Source organism: Mustelus asterias, chromosome 14, assembly GCF_964213995.1.
Source record: "Mustelus asterias chromosome 14, sMusAst1.hap1.1, whole genome shotgun sequence".
Lineage (NCBI taxonomy): Eukaryota > Metazoa > Chordata > Chondrichthyes > Carcharhiniformes > Triakidae > Mustelus > Mustelus asterias.
The window spans coordinates 52758373-52773557 of NC_135814.1; the positions used below are offsets into that span (position 1 = coordinate 52758373).

The 15185-nt window shown below is 41.9% G+C and overlaps 1 protein-coding gene across 4 annotated transcripts in view; it reads right to left on the reverse strand.

Moving 5' to 3' along the window:
• The window catches only part of ubr3 (ubiquitin protein ligase E3 component n-recognin 3), a 325538-nt gene that overhangs the window by 135761 nt on the left and 174592 nt on the right, over nucleotides 1-15185 (reverse strand). For 2 of the 4 annotated variants that reach the window (XM_078228378.1, XM_078228376.1), the window contains 2 exons: nucleotides 13343-13453; nucleotides 1975-2175 (listed from right to left, as the gene is read on the reverse strand). In XM_078228378.1, the coding sequence (XP_078084504.1) occupies nucleotides 1975-2175; nucleotides 13343-13453 (312 nt within the window). Of the gene's footprint in view, nucleotides 1-1962; nucleotides 2176-13342; nucleotides 13454-15185 lie in introns of all 4 variants that reach the window. The other 2 variants (XM_078228377.1, XM_078228375.1) reach the window with 1 other exon arrangement.

The window sequence follows — 15185 nt, forward strand, 5'->3', positions numbered from 1 at the left end:
CTCTATCATTCAACATGCAAAATGTGGTTGGGAGCTTGCACTCAGTCTAAGAACATGTTTGTGAGGAGTTTAATGTTGCTGGAAGATTTGTCTAGCTTGGGGCTGGAGGAAGAAATCTATAGTGTAAACTCACAGTGAGTTAGTTCTGCGTTTGGAGTTAGTTGCGAAAGTAGAAACAAAGCTACCAACTGGAAGCGGGCAGCAACTCTGAACTGCTTGCTATCATACTTAAAATTCTGGGGAGAGTGATAAGCAAGTGTTTATTTCTATTGTTTAAAGTATAAGCTGCCTACGCAAAAAATACTTTTTAGTCATTTGATACAGTAAAAGCTTTTTTTTTTAAAAGCACAAGATCTTGACATGTCATTCTTTCAGCTAATAACTGGAAGTTTGGATTTCTCTTTCGACGTTATCAGTCTCTATGGAGGTCACAGTTAGTGTCACTCTTGCTTCTGGGTAATGAAGGTGAAAGTTCAAGTAGCACATCAAGAGCTGACCTTAATAACCTAAATTGGAAGTGGAGTACAATAAAAGCAGGATTCTCTTGGCACCTCCATTATTGCTAAGTTATCCTCCTGCTTATCTGACATCCAGTACTGGATGAGCAGAAAATTTCTCCAATTAAATATTGAGAAGAGCCCCTACCCCACCTCCTGCTGTAAACGTGAGGTCATCCAAAGCTCTATTACGAATATGTTAACTCAATCTCAAACCCAATCTCATAAATCCCAATTTCGCATAATAACCTTCTGTGTGCCACGTTATTGAATACTTTATGAAAATTCAAATACACCATTTCCAACACTTCCTCCTTATCCACCTTACTAGTTATGGCCTCAAAAAACTCAATTGTCAAACACAATTTCCCTTTCATGAATCAGTGCTGAATCAGCTCAATTATAGAAACACCTAGAAAATCATAATTATAAGTGACTAGATCACGAATCCTAGAATTTTGACTATTTTTGATATTAGGTTAATTGTTCCATAAGGTCTGTGTTTTCCTCTTTATTTGTTGAACAGCAGTTGAGTTGTTGTTGATTTATTAGTGTCACAAGTAGGCTTACATGAACACTGCAACAAAATTACTGTGAAAATCCCCTAGTCGCCATACTCCAGCGCTTGTTCCGAGGGAGAATTTAGCATGGCCAATGCACCCAACCTGTACATCTTTGGACTGTGGGAGGAAACCGGAGCACCCGGAGGAAACCCACGCAGACAAGGGGAGAATGCGCAAACTCCACACAGACAGTGACTCAAGCCGGGAATCGAACATGGGTCCCTCGCACTGTGAAGCAGCAGTGCTAACCACTGTGCTACCATGCTGCTCATGCAGAAGGCTTATGTTTGATATCTTACAATCCTTGGGAACTGTTCTAGAATCTAAAGAATTATGGAAGATCAAAACTAGTGCATTCACCAACTCTGCAGATCCCCTTTTAAAACGTTAGGATGTGGTCATTAGGTTCAGGGGATTTGTTGCCCTAGTCCCTGCAATTTCGCCAGTTTATTTTACTCAAACTGATTTTAGTTCCTTACTAGACAATTGATTCCCCCTTATTTCTGGAATGCTTCATATATCTTCTACAAATAGAAAGTGTGTGTTAACGAGTCTGCCACTTTCCTTATTCCCCGTTATAATTTCACCCATCTCAGCCTCCAGTAGCCCATATTTACTTTTGTTAATTCCATACATCATCTTTTAGGCTTCCTATGCTAGTAGTAGATAATGGGATAAATCAGCATGTCAGCCAGTCTCTGTGCAGAGAATAGCTAACTTAACATTTCTTGGGTGGCTGAAGGATCCATACCTAAAACATTAATTAATCTGTTCTCTCCTCAGATACTAACTGAATTGTTAGTGTTCCAGAATTTTCTGTTTTTAGTTTAGATTTCCAGTATCAGCATTTGACTTCATTAGAAACCCAAAATCAAATTACAAAAAAGATTTTTCAGTCTTACACTAATGCTTACTGGGAACATTCCCAACTGTTCCTGTTGTTCTTCCACTTCTTTGATGAGAGTCATCAGGTTCTTGTTGCAAAAAGGTGACCAAATGCTCTTTTCCTCACTCTTTTCAGGATAACAAGGAAGAACACTGTTGGCGAATTGTCTACAGAGGGGGCATGTAAACTCCCCTTTATCCACTGAGAAACTCTGCAGCACCTGGTCATTCTGAAAGAAAGTCACATCAACATATTTTTATCTTAAAATTATCACTGAATTCTAAGTAATAACAGAAAATTGTTCACTGTTAATCTGATGTCAAATAATGCCTTTTCAACCTTTATAACAAAGAAGACATACTTGTTAATAGATAACTGCGCCAGAGCAGTGCCAAGGGGGTGGGATAGCTCTGCAGGGGTGGGGGGAGCTCTACAGGAGAGAGTTCTGCAGTGGGGAGGTGAGAAGGGAGCTCTGCAGATGGAGGTGATCAGCGGGGTGTGTATGCAAGGGGGGTGATCAGCGGCGAGACGGGGGGTAGAGAAGGGGGAAGATCAGCATGGGGAGGAAAAGGGGGGCTGCTGCGAAGGGTGTCGTGACAGGGGGCTCATAGGGAGCGCCCCGAAGCTGGCAACCTGTGTTGCCATGGGGATGTTACATTGCAGCGGATGATAGGGGGCAAACTGGGTAAGAATCGCACTTCCGTCCAAAAAAGTGACAGAAATCTTTCAAACTTGCCCAAAATATAGGTCTGAAATTCTCCCATTTTCTTGCTCATTCAGCAATTAGAATTCTTTTCTTAAAATCGCACCCTTAGTTTCTGGTCTTGAGATGACAGAACACTGGCAAGATAGTTTTGATTGCTCACTCCTAGTTTCTCTGATACCATTAAGGGACAACCGCAAAGTGACTTTTAAAACTCTCAAAAGAATATCTTCCTATTTCTGGGGATGTCTGTAAACCAGTTTTTGACAAGCAACAGATTTCCTGGTTATAAAGAAAAATGCTGCACTTACTAGAGTGAACATCCCACCATGAATCCTTGTTATTTAGTCTCTTCACCTTCTACTTTTTCACAGACAAACATTTGTTCTTCTTCCTACTGATCTCCCTTTCACTCACTTAAAACTTATTACGTCTTTTCGATTTCACATGCAAGGTCATTGACCTCAAATGTTAACTCTGTTTCTCTCTCCACAAATCCTGCCAAATCTGTCGAGTGTTTCCAGCATCTTCCATTTGTATTTCCTGGTTATGTTTGGTGCTAGTCCCAAAAATATATACTTCTTAAAAATTCAATTTCACAGTTTGCCATGGAAGGATTGGGATTAACAGTGGGTTGCCAGTCCAGTATACTATACCTAACAGAAAAATCACTGCTCGTAGCTTTTCTCTATAACATTGGAACCAATCACTGCCCACCTCTAAACAATCTCTAGGGCCTGGCCAGCTCCTTGTGACAGATCAGCATATAGTATTTCAGGTGCAGCCTGATCATGACATTGTATAGCTCCAGTGTAACCTCTGAAGATTTAAATACAACTGAGAAAGTGAGGGGGTGAGGAAGATGAGCCAATTAATACCCTTTGATGTTTTAACATCAATTTTTAAATGCTCTCACATCCATTGAATCCAAGTGCCTTTAGTTTTTACTTCGAACAAGACAGTATATTACATATTAATCTGCATTGAATTTCAGCAAAATTTTGATGAGCTCTCTTTGTAAGAACATGGCTATCTCCTTCAGGTCCACATCAAATTAATCACTTTGCAACTTTACACATTCCAGAAACCAAAGAGATGAGAGCTCAGACCATTGGAACACTCAATATTACCCTTTCATCACAGGTCACTTCCTTTTCTTTATCATAGAATCCCTACAGTACAGAAAGAGGCCATTCGGCCCATCGAGTCTGCACCGACCACAATCCCACCCAGGCCCTACCTCCATATCCCTACATATTTACCCACTAGTCCCTCTAGCCTACACATCTCAGGACACTAAGGGCAATTTTAGCATGGCCAATCAACCTAACCCGCACATCTTTGGACTGTGGGAGGAAACCGGAGCACCCGGAGGAAACCCACACAGACACGAGGAGAATGTGCAAACTCCACACAGACAGTGACCCAAGCCGGGAATCGAACCCAGGTCCCTGGAGCTGTGAAGCAGCAGCGCTAACCACTGTGCTACCGTGCCACCCTTTAGTTAGTTAATGAATTTCAGTTCCGGCAAAAGATCATCAACCTGAAATGTGAACTGTTTTTTCTCCCCACAGAAAGGTTATCTGTCAATCTGCCCGAGTATTTCCAGCATTTCCTGTTTTTATTTCAGATGTCCAGCATCTTCAGTATTTTGGTTTTGAATGAATTTCCAATTATATCATCCCTGTGCCCCATCACAGCATCAAAACAATTCTCATCAAAGTCACAATTGATATCATATGTGGGTGTGACAAAGTTAAACTTTCCCTACTTGTGCTTCTCGATCTGTCTGCAGCCTTTGACACAGTAGACCAAGGAGCTTGGTTTCATTGGTCAGAACATTGAATACAGGAGTTGGGACGTCTTGTTGAAGTTGTACAAGACATTGGTAAGGCCACACTTGGAATACTGTGTACAGTTCTGGTCACCCTATTATAGAAAGGATATTATTAAACTAGAAAAAGTACAGAAGAGATTTATGAGAATGCTATCGGGACTTGATGGTTTGAGTTATAAGGAGAGGCTGGATAGACTGGGACTTTTTTCTCTGGAGCGTAGAAGGCTGAGGGGTGATCTTATAGGCTGCACCTGAAATACTACATGCTGATCTGTCACAGTAAAACAAGGAGCTGGCCAGGCCCTAGAGATTGTTTAGAGGTGGGCAGTGATTGGTTCCAATGTTATAGAGAAAAGCTATGAGCAGTGATCTTTCTGTTAGGTATAGTATACTGGACTGGCAACCCACTGTTTGTTAATCCCAAAGGTACATAGAACAGTACAGCACAGAACAGGCCTTTCGGCCCACGATGTTGTGCCGAGCTTTATCTGAAACCAAGATCAAGCTATCCCACTCCCTCTCATCCTGGTGTGCTCCATGTGCCTATCCAATAACCGCTTAAATGTTCCTAAAGTGTCTGACTCCACTATCACTGCAGGCAGTCCATTCCACACCCCAACCACTCTCTGCGTAAAGAACCTACCTCTGATATCCTTCCTATATCTCCCACCATGAACCCTATAGTTATGCCCCCTTGTAATAGTGCCATCCACCCGAGGAAATAGTCTTTGAACGTTCACTCTACCTATCCCCTTCATCATTTTATAAACCTCTATTAAGTCTCCCCTCAGCCTCCTCCGCTCCAGAGAGAACAGCCCTAGCTCCCTCAACCTTTCCTCATAAGACCTACCCTCCAAACCAGGCAGCATCCTGGTAAATCTCCTCTGCACTCTTTCCAGCACTTCCACATCCTTCTTATAGTGAGGTGACCAGAACTGCACACAATATTCCAAATGTGGTCTCACCAAGGTCCTGTACGGTTGCAGCATAACCCCACGGCTCTTAAACTCTGTGGATATGGACCCCAAGATCTCTCTGTTCCTCCACAGTCTTCAGAACCCTACCTTTGACCCTGTAATCCACATTTAAATTAGTCCTACCAAAATGAATCACCTCACATTTATCAGGGTTAAACTCCATTTGCCATTTTTCAGCCCAGCTTTGCATCCTTTGGTAGGTGAGTCTAAAACTAGAGGGCATAGGTTTAAGGTGAGAGGGGAGAGATACAAAAGGGTCCAGAGGGCAATTTTTTCACACACAAGGTGGTGAGTGTCTGGAACAAGCTGCCAGAGTAGTAGTAGAGGCAGGTACAATTTTGTCTTTTATGAAGCGTTTAGACAGTTACATAGGTAAGATGGGTATAGAGGGATATGTGCCAAATGCGGGCAATTGGGACTAGCCTAGGGATTTAAAAAAAAGGGCGGCATGGACAAGTTGGGCCGATAGGCCTGTTTCCATGCTGTAAATCTCTATGACTCTATGTCCTCTTCTTAACATCTCATCCAACTGAGTGAGACTACTTTCACTTGGTTCCATTCTTCGCTGGAGAATGTCTTGTCTAATGATTTCTCCTCCTGTTTCCACTGCCGTACTTCTGATATCCCCAAAGGTTTATCCTTGGCCCTCTCTTATTTCTCATCTACTTGCTACTCAGTGACATAATCCAAAAGTATACTGTTAGTTTTTATATGCATGCTGATGACACCTCGCTGCACACTACCATCACCTGTCTTGATTCCTCCACTGTTGCTAAATTAACCGACACCCAGTATTGGATGAGCAAGAAATTTCTTCAAATTAAATATTAGGAAGAATTAAGCTACGTTTTTGGTCCCTATTTCAAACGCCATTAACTGACTATGGAATCCAGTCCTCTTCCTGGCAACTGTCTCAGGTTGAACTGTTTGCAACCATGGTGGTACATTAAATGCCAATAAGTCGTCTTCATCATATGCGTGTCATCACCAGGACCAGCGATTTCCATCAACTGACTCCACTCACCTCAACTCACCTGCTGCTCAAACCCTCATTCAGATCTTCGTTACCTCTAGTCTGGACTATCACAAGCAACTATATAATCCTGAGGTCATCCAAAACTCTGCTGCCCATAAATGAACTTGCAGCATATTCCTTTTCTCTAATACCCCTGTGCCTGCTTAACTGTATTAGCTTTCTGTCAAGAAAAGTCTTGATTTTAAAATTCTCATATTTTAAATTTCTCTGTGGCCTCTCCCCATCTTTGTAACCTCTTCCAACCACACAACCCTCTGAGATAGCTGCACCTTTCTAACGCTGGCCTCCTGCACAACCCCAATTTTAATTGGGCCACCATCGGTGGCCTCACACCTAAAGCCCTAGGTTCTGGAATATCCTCCCTAACCTCTCTACCTCACTTTCCTCCTTTAAGAGACTCCTTAAAAAATACCTCTTTGAATAAACTTTGAGTCATCTGGTCTAATTCTCCTCATGTGACCTGGTGTCAAACTTAAGTTTACAATGCTCCTGCAAAGTACCTTGGGATGTTCTTTACATTAAAGGTACTTTTGAAATCTAAGTAGTTATTGTTGTTGTTTGTTGTAATACCGCTCTCTCTCCTGACGGGTAGCATGGCTCTCTGGTCCATGATTACGTGCAACGTTACTGGAGTAGTTTGCCATTGCCTTCTGCAGTATAGTTGACCCGGAAACTCTGCTGCTCTTCCTGTCTGCCATCAGGCATATTGGAAGGGTTTACAGGTTGTTGGTCAATCTGTTTGACCACGTTATGAACATACCTTCCGTGATCATTAAGTCTTGGAGTGGGATTTGAACCAGAGTTTCTGGCTCAGAGGCAAGGATTTTATTCACTGCACCACAAGTCTGCTGTTATGCCTACTGACCTTAATTTATAAAGTTATTTATGTAGTACTTTATCATGGACTTTTTGGAAATCTATGTAAACATATCTTGTGGTTTCATCTGTTGATTTGTTGTATCTCAATTTCAAAAAGTTCTATGTGGTTGGTCAAGATCTTTGAATTCATTTTTAAAAATTCATGTTCGCACCATTGGAAAATCTAGTCTTTATTTGTAAACCCCTAGTTCCCCTCAAAAAGGTAGCAATGCAATACCTTCTGAAACGTCTGTAGCCCATGTGGTGAAGATACTTCCACAGTGCTGTTGGCTAAAGCACTCCAGGATTTTAACCCAGCAACAAAGAAGTGACAGAGATATCTATATATACATGTATATATATTATCACTAAAGAGGTAGTGTTGGGCAAGCTAATGGGGCTAAAAGCAGACAAGTCTCCTGGTCCTGATGGAATGCATCCCAGGGTACTAAAAGAGATAGCAGGGGATAGCAAATGCGCTCGTGGCAATTTACCAAATTTCGCTGGACGCTGGGGTGGTTCCAGCAGATTGGAAAACAGCAAATGTGATTCCACTGTTTAAAAAAGGAGGTAGACAAAAGGCGGGTAACTATAGGCCGATTAGCTTAACTTCTGTAGTGGGGAACATGCTTGAATCTATCATCAAGGAAGAAATAGCAACACATCTGGATGGAAATGATACCATTGGGCAGACACAGCATTGGTTCATGAAAGGCAGGTCATGCTTAACTAATTTACTGGAACTCTTTGAGGACATTAGGAGCACGGTGGACAACAGAGAACTGGTGGATGTGGTGTATCTGGATTTCCAGAAGGCACTAGAATCACAGAAGTCCTACAGTGCAGAAGGAGTCCACTTGGCCCATCGAGTCTGCACGGACCACAATCCCACCCAAGCTCTATCCCCACAACCCCACACATCCACCTTGCTAGTCCCCTGACACTAAGGCACAATTTATTACGGCCAACCTAACCCACACATCTTTGGACTGTGGGAGGAAACCAGAGCACCCGGAGGAAACCCACGCAGACACTAGGAGAATGTGCAAACTTCACACAGTCACCTGAGGCCGGATTTGAACCCGGGTTCCGGGCGCTGTGAGGCAGCAGTGCTAACTACTGTGCCATCTTGCCACATTCGACAAGATGCTGCATTTGACAAGGTGCCGCAGAAAAGGCTGCTGCATAAGATAAAGGTGCACGGTGTTATGAGTAATGTATTATCATGGACAGAGGATCAGTTAATTAACAGAAAGCAAAGAGTGGGGATAAATGGGTGTTTTTCTGGTTGGCGATCAGTGGCTAGTGGTGTGTCTCAGGAATCAGTGTTGGGACTGCAATTATTTACAATTTACATAGATGATTTGGAGTTGGGGACCAGGTGTAGTGTATCAAAGTTTGCAGATGACACTAAGATGAATGATAGAGCAAAGTGTGCAGAGGGACACCAAAAATCTGCAAAGGGATATAGATAGTTTGAGTGGGCAAGGGTCTGGCAGATGGAGTACAATGTTGGTAAATGTAAGGTCATCCATTTTGGTGGGAATAACAGCAAAATGGACTATTATTTAAATGGTAAAAAATTGCAGCATGCTGCTGTGCAGAGGGACCTGGGTGTCCTTGTGCATGAATCATTAAAAAGATGGTTTGCAGGTGCAGCAGGTAATTAAGAAGGCAAATAGAATTTTGTTCTTCATTGCTAGAGGATGGAGTTTAAAAACAGGGAGGTTATGTTGCAGCTGTATAAGGTGCTGGTGAGGCCACACCTGGATTACTGTGTACACTTTTGGTTTCCTTACTTGAGAAAGGATGTACTGGCACTGGAGGGAGTGAAGAGAAGATTCACGAGGTTGATTCCGGAGTTGAGAGGGTTGGCTTGTGAGGAGAATCTGAGTAGACTGGGACTATACTCATTGGAATTTAGAAGGATAAAGGGGGATCTTATCGAAACATATAAAATTATGAACAGAATAGATAATATAGAAGCAGGGAGGTTGTTTCCACTGGTGCGTGAAACTAGAACTAGGGGACATAGCCTCAAAATAAGGGGGAGCAGATTTAGGACAGAGTTGAGGAGGAACTTCTTCACCTAAAGGGTTGTGAATCTGTGGAATTCTCTGCCCAGTGAAGCAGTTGAAGCTACCTCGTTGAATGTTTTTAAGACAAAGATAGATTTTTTGAACAGTAAAGGAGTTAAGGGTTATGGTGAGCAGGTGGGTAAGTGGAGCTGAGTCCACAAAAAGATCAGGCATGAGCTCATTGAAGGGCGGAGCAGGCTCGAGCAGCCAGATGGCCTATCCCTGTTCCTAGTTCTTATGTTCTTAAGTCAAAATGATGCGTGACATGAATGGGACCTTGAGGTTGTTCATGTTTCCATACACCTGCTGCCCTTGTCCTCAAGGTGGTAAAGGACTCAAGATTGGGAGGCTCTGTCCAAGAAGCACTGGTGAGTTGCTGCAGTGCATCTTGTAGTGCAAGGGTTTTTAACTAAGGGTTCTAGAACCATCATATGGTTTCTCCCAGTAACATCAATCTAGTTCCCCAGATCAGCTCATCTCTTACTGACAGCTGGTTGGCAACCATCAAAATCAACACCATACAGGTCACGTGACTCTCTTGATCTCACATATCTCTTTCATGAAACAGCATTCATTTGCAAAGTTCAATATTTGAACTAAACTGCCCACAATATTTTTATATCCTTCACTGTTTAGATCCATTAATAAAAGATTAGATAACTGGGTGATGTTTGATTTATTACATTCTCTTTCAACCTTCCCCACCTACATCTATGCTTCTGAATAGCATGAGTTGTGTTTCAAATATCAGTAGATCTGGGGAAAATAGTTTCACTAAAAAGAGGCCTCTGGTTATCAAAACCCAGAGCTTGTAGCCCAGGGAAAAATTAGGATGGGAAATATTTAGGCACCCACTAAGAGGCAGCAGGAAGTCCCAGGGAGAGGAAAGTAAGTGGTCAGAAAAACCTGCAGAATCACTCTCTCTAGAGAGAGAGAGAAACACCTAGCAAATATGGCTGGGAACTATAGGCAAGGGAAACAAGCCCTTTTAATAATTGCTGCGGTTAAAGCTGCTATAATCAGACAAATTTACGCAGGGGGAAAGGGCAGGAACAGCCTGCAGAATAAGTCTCTGAGAAAAACATGGATTACAGAAAGAGCAGAAACTAAACCAAAAATTGAGTTGTTCCAAACCCACTGTTGTGCTGGAGGGATTTTAGAAATATTGCTTGCACACTGGAGCAGTGAGCCTGTTTGAATAGTGCTACTAAAAACACAGGTACACAGATCTGCAGGTTATACTGGTCCAGTGCAGCAGGGCCTTGAACTTTATGGTGCCTTATATGATACTGGAACAGATTCAATAGAGGCTTTCAAAAGGGAACTAGATCAATACTTGAGGAGAAAGAGCCACGCACTGGGACTAAATGGATTTCTCTGCAAAAAAGCTGGCACAGTCTTGATGGGTCAAATAACACTGCAGTTGACAAGGGCTCCAGGCAGGAGAGCTGGCATGAATGCTCCAATGAATGTATTACTGCTTCTGCAGCACTGAAAGTTCCTGTCCCATTTTGAACAAACTACTTATGCAAAGCAATTACATTGAAAGCACAAAAGTACCAATCAAGAATGATCACAGGTGATGACATGTGCATGTGCTTGTCAGTTACCTCTGCATATTGATATAATTGTTGCTCATTAAGCAAATGACAGATGTATCATTTACTCAATCTGCACAGCCTTTCTAATGGATCTGCATTACTATTCATGCTCCATTTGAGAGCCTCATCTTCTGGACAGCAAAAAGTTTCATTCAATGTCCAAGTGTAGTGTATTGTGAAATCAGTCCAGCTACCATAATTCTTTTATTTTACACCAGCCCAATATACATGTCATAGAATCCCTACAGTGCAGAAGGAGACCATTTGACCCATTGCATCTGCACCCAGGCCCTATCCCCATAACCCCATTTATTTACCTTGCTAGTCCCCTTGACACTAAGGGGCAATCAACATAACCCACACATCTTTGGACTGTGGGAGGAAACCGGAGCACCCGGAGGAAACCCACGCAGACACGAGTAGAATGTGCAAACTCCACAGTCACCCGAGGCCGGAATTGAATCCGAGTCCCTGACGCTGTGCGACAGCAATGCTAACCACTGTGCCACCCCGCCACCCTTCAACAATAAGGGTAAGAATAATTGAATATCACAATCCTTTCAGCTTTGCTTCACACCACTACAACAGTTCATGATGTCACTCACTTATGATCATTTAGAGTATAGGGATTATGAAGACAGGCTTTAGGTGCATTGATAGCGCTGAGGGCTGGTGTGGTACAGTACAAATAGATCATTTGCTGCAGACTGCGCAATTCTGTTCTTCAAAAAGGAACCCACATCAACTTCCTATTTTGGTGAATCAAAGAGGGGCAGAAGCATAAGCAGGTAACCAAGGCCCAGCTTCAAGAAGGGTTTACACAGAAAGATTCACTGCTAGCTGCCACACAGCTATAGATGCAGGATCAGGGGCATCTTCACCTAAATTCATGACCAATGAAAGATCTGCCTTACTCATTGTCACTACTCAGTAAATAAATTAATTTGATGATGTGTCATTCTCTTCCACAACTACCAAGGCTTTGATTTCTGCTTCAAAAACTCTAAATTAGTCAGATGAACTTTACCTTTAAAGCCATGCTGGCTTTCTAATAAGCTCATATTTGTTCAAATGCTCAGTTCTTCTTTCCCTGATTGGGAATCTATTAGAATCTCTCACAACCAGTATTAAACTGGTCGGCCTACAGTTACCCGATTTCTTTCTACAGTCCTCCTTAATTTAAAAATACAATTTCCCACTCAAATACCTTTAAAAGATTATGTCAAATGTTCACACAATTTCCTCACCATATTCTTTCAGTTCTTGTGAATGAAAACCATCACGTTCTGGAGATTTACCTAATCTGCGTCCCATTATTTTCTCCATTTTTTAATTTAAAAAAAATAGTTTTAAATTTCTTTCTATTCTTAGACTTGGGAATAGTGCTTGTGGAATCACAGCTGCACACGTGCCACAGCTTTCGAGAGAGAAATGTGGAAAGCAAGAGAATATCACAACTGTAGTCCTAGTTTCTGACTTGAAAAAACACAACTTCGCGGAAAAGAGAATTTCAAAATGTTTCACAGAATTTCTGCATAGACAACAGCTAAAACATAAGATTATTTGATAAATTATGGGTTCAGAACAGACGGTAACAACTTTTCTAGATGTGTAAGGACAAAAAGCAAAGACTTCAGTTATTGCTGAGAAACACAAATGATGGTGTGGCTGAAACAAGCCCTTTGTGACAGGAGAAAAATGTCTGGCCAAGATATCAGTATGCTGGGTAGTTTGCTTTTTTTATAAAGAGATTTATCTTTTGGATAAGTATCACCCACTGGATAAATACTCTGTTAGAAGCGTGCATTTCTTGGAGGCTTTTGTTCTTTCCAAGATGCCATTAAAAAGCTAAATTCCAGTGAAAAAGATGCGCCCCAAGCACTTCACCAATAAAATACAGCTCCAGAAATATCATTCATCAAAAGATTTTGTCTGAAGAAAATGGGAAAATATAAGCTGTAATTTTCTATGGTTCTATCACGCAGAGAGTGGTGGGAGTGTGGAATGAGCTGCCGGATAAAGTGGTAAATGCGGGGTCACTTTTAACATTTAAGAAAAACTTGGACGGGTTCATGGATGAGAGGGGTGTGGAGGGATATGGTCCAAGTGCAGGTCAGTGGGACTAGGCATAAAATGGTTCGACACAGACAAGAAGGGCCAAAAGGCCTGTTTCTGAGCTGTAATTTTCTATGGTTCTATAACTTTTAGTGATACTCTAAATTTCGCATTATTTAAAAGAACCATTTTTAAATTGCAGAAACACCATTCATCAAACTTCAATGAAACCAGCTCAGTTATTAACTCACCCTCAATGATTCCATGTAAGACTTGTGACAGTCAATATGTAAAGTGTGTCCACAGGTCTGAACATACACACCACCTTCCCAACCTATTGAGATGGACTGCAGGCAAGAACTCTAAATAAAGAGAAATTGTAAATAAAGACTGGTTATATTCCACACCTTGACAGAAACAAAAAAAGAAATATGGACGCAAAGGAATCAAGCTATTCCGATAACGGATGCCAGATGAGACCATACTAAGGTCAAGAAGATTGAAGAAGGAAATTGTAAAATTTTCATTTCTAGCTTATATGCACTTGGTATGGATCTGCTTATTTCTGGAATTCATCAAATTAGTGAAATATTTATAATCACATGTATAAAAAAGATCCAATCAGATGCAACAGAAAACTTTGTTACATTGCTGCCATCTACAGACCATTCTATGCATCTTCTTAGAACAAAACACCTTTTATAATCCCCCCAATGAATTAATTAGTACTGATCAACTGTTCACAAATGTATACACATTCTTTTGGGAAACAACATCTTAGATTGTCAATTGCTATAGAGTAATGAGGTTCTGATTGTAGAAGTCGAACATCTTATTCCTCCATTTGCTTTTTTTAAATTTGGAAGGTCTTTTCATAGCACATTGGAATCTCCACAGTGCAGAAGGAGGCCATTCAGTCCATCGCGTCTGCGCCAACTCTCTGACAGAGCATCTTACCCAGGCTCACCTATCCCGTTCTCCCAGCCCTGTAATCCCACATATTTACCCCGCTAATCCCTCTGATTTGCACATCTTCGGACACTAAGGGACAATTTAGCATAGCCAATCCACCTAACCTGCACATCTTTGTCTTGTAGTCGTGTTTTTTAAATGATATTTCAGAAATATATAGATATTCACTTTTCAATCACAGCTTGCAATTAGAGAAAAATAAATTCACCTAGGAAAATGTTGCACTAGTTATTGGAGGATTACACACGAGAAATCATTCTACTGAATAATTATTCCATGAAATATTGGGAAGACTGACAGCTTTATCTTCAGTTCCCACTCCAATCTCCATTCCCCAACTACCAAATCCATCCTACCCTGTGACAGCAGTCTGGGATTAATCCAGCCTGTTCTCAACCTGGGTGTCAAATTGTACCCCAAACTGAGCTTTCCATCTCTGAGACAGTCTTTTTCCACCTCCATAACATCATTAGCTCATCAGCTGTTGAAACCCTCATTCATCGCTCGGTTACCTTTAAACTTGATTATTCCAATAAACTCAAAGAACAACAAAGAACAAAGAACAATACAGCACAGGAACAGGCCCTTTGTGCTGCTCCCTGGTCCAAACTAGACCATTCTTTTGTATCCCTCCATTCCCACTCCGTTCATATGGCTATCTAGATAAGTCTTAAACGTTCCCAGTGTGTCCGCCTCCCCCACCTTGCCTGGCAGCGCATTCCAGGCCCCCACCACCCTCTGTGTAAAATATGTCTTTCTGATATCTGTGTTAAACCTCCTCCCCTTCACCTTGAACCTATGACCCCTCGTGAACGTCACCACCGACCTGGGGAAAAGCTTCCCACCGTTCACCCTATCTATGCTTTTCATAATTTTATACACCTCTATTAAGTCTCCCCTCATCCTCCGTCTTTCCAGGGAGAACAACCCCAGTTTACCCAATCTCTCCTCATAACTAAGCCCCTCCATACCAGGCAACATCCTGGTAAACCTCCTCTGTACTCTCTCCAAAGCCTCCACGTCCTTCTGGTAGTGTGGCGACCAGAACTGGGCGCAGTATTCCAAATGCGGCCGAACCAATGTTCTATACATCTGCAACATCAGACCCCAACTTTTATACTC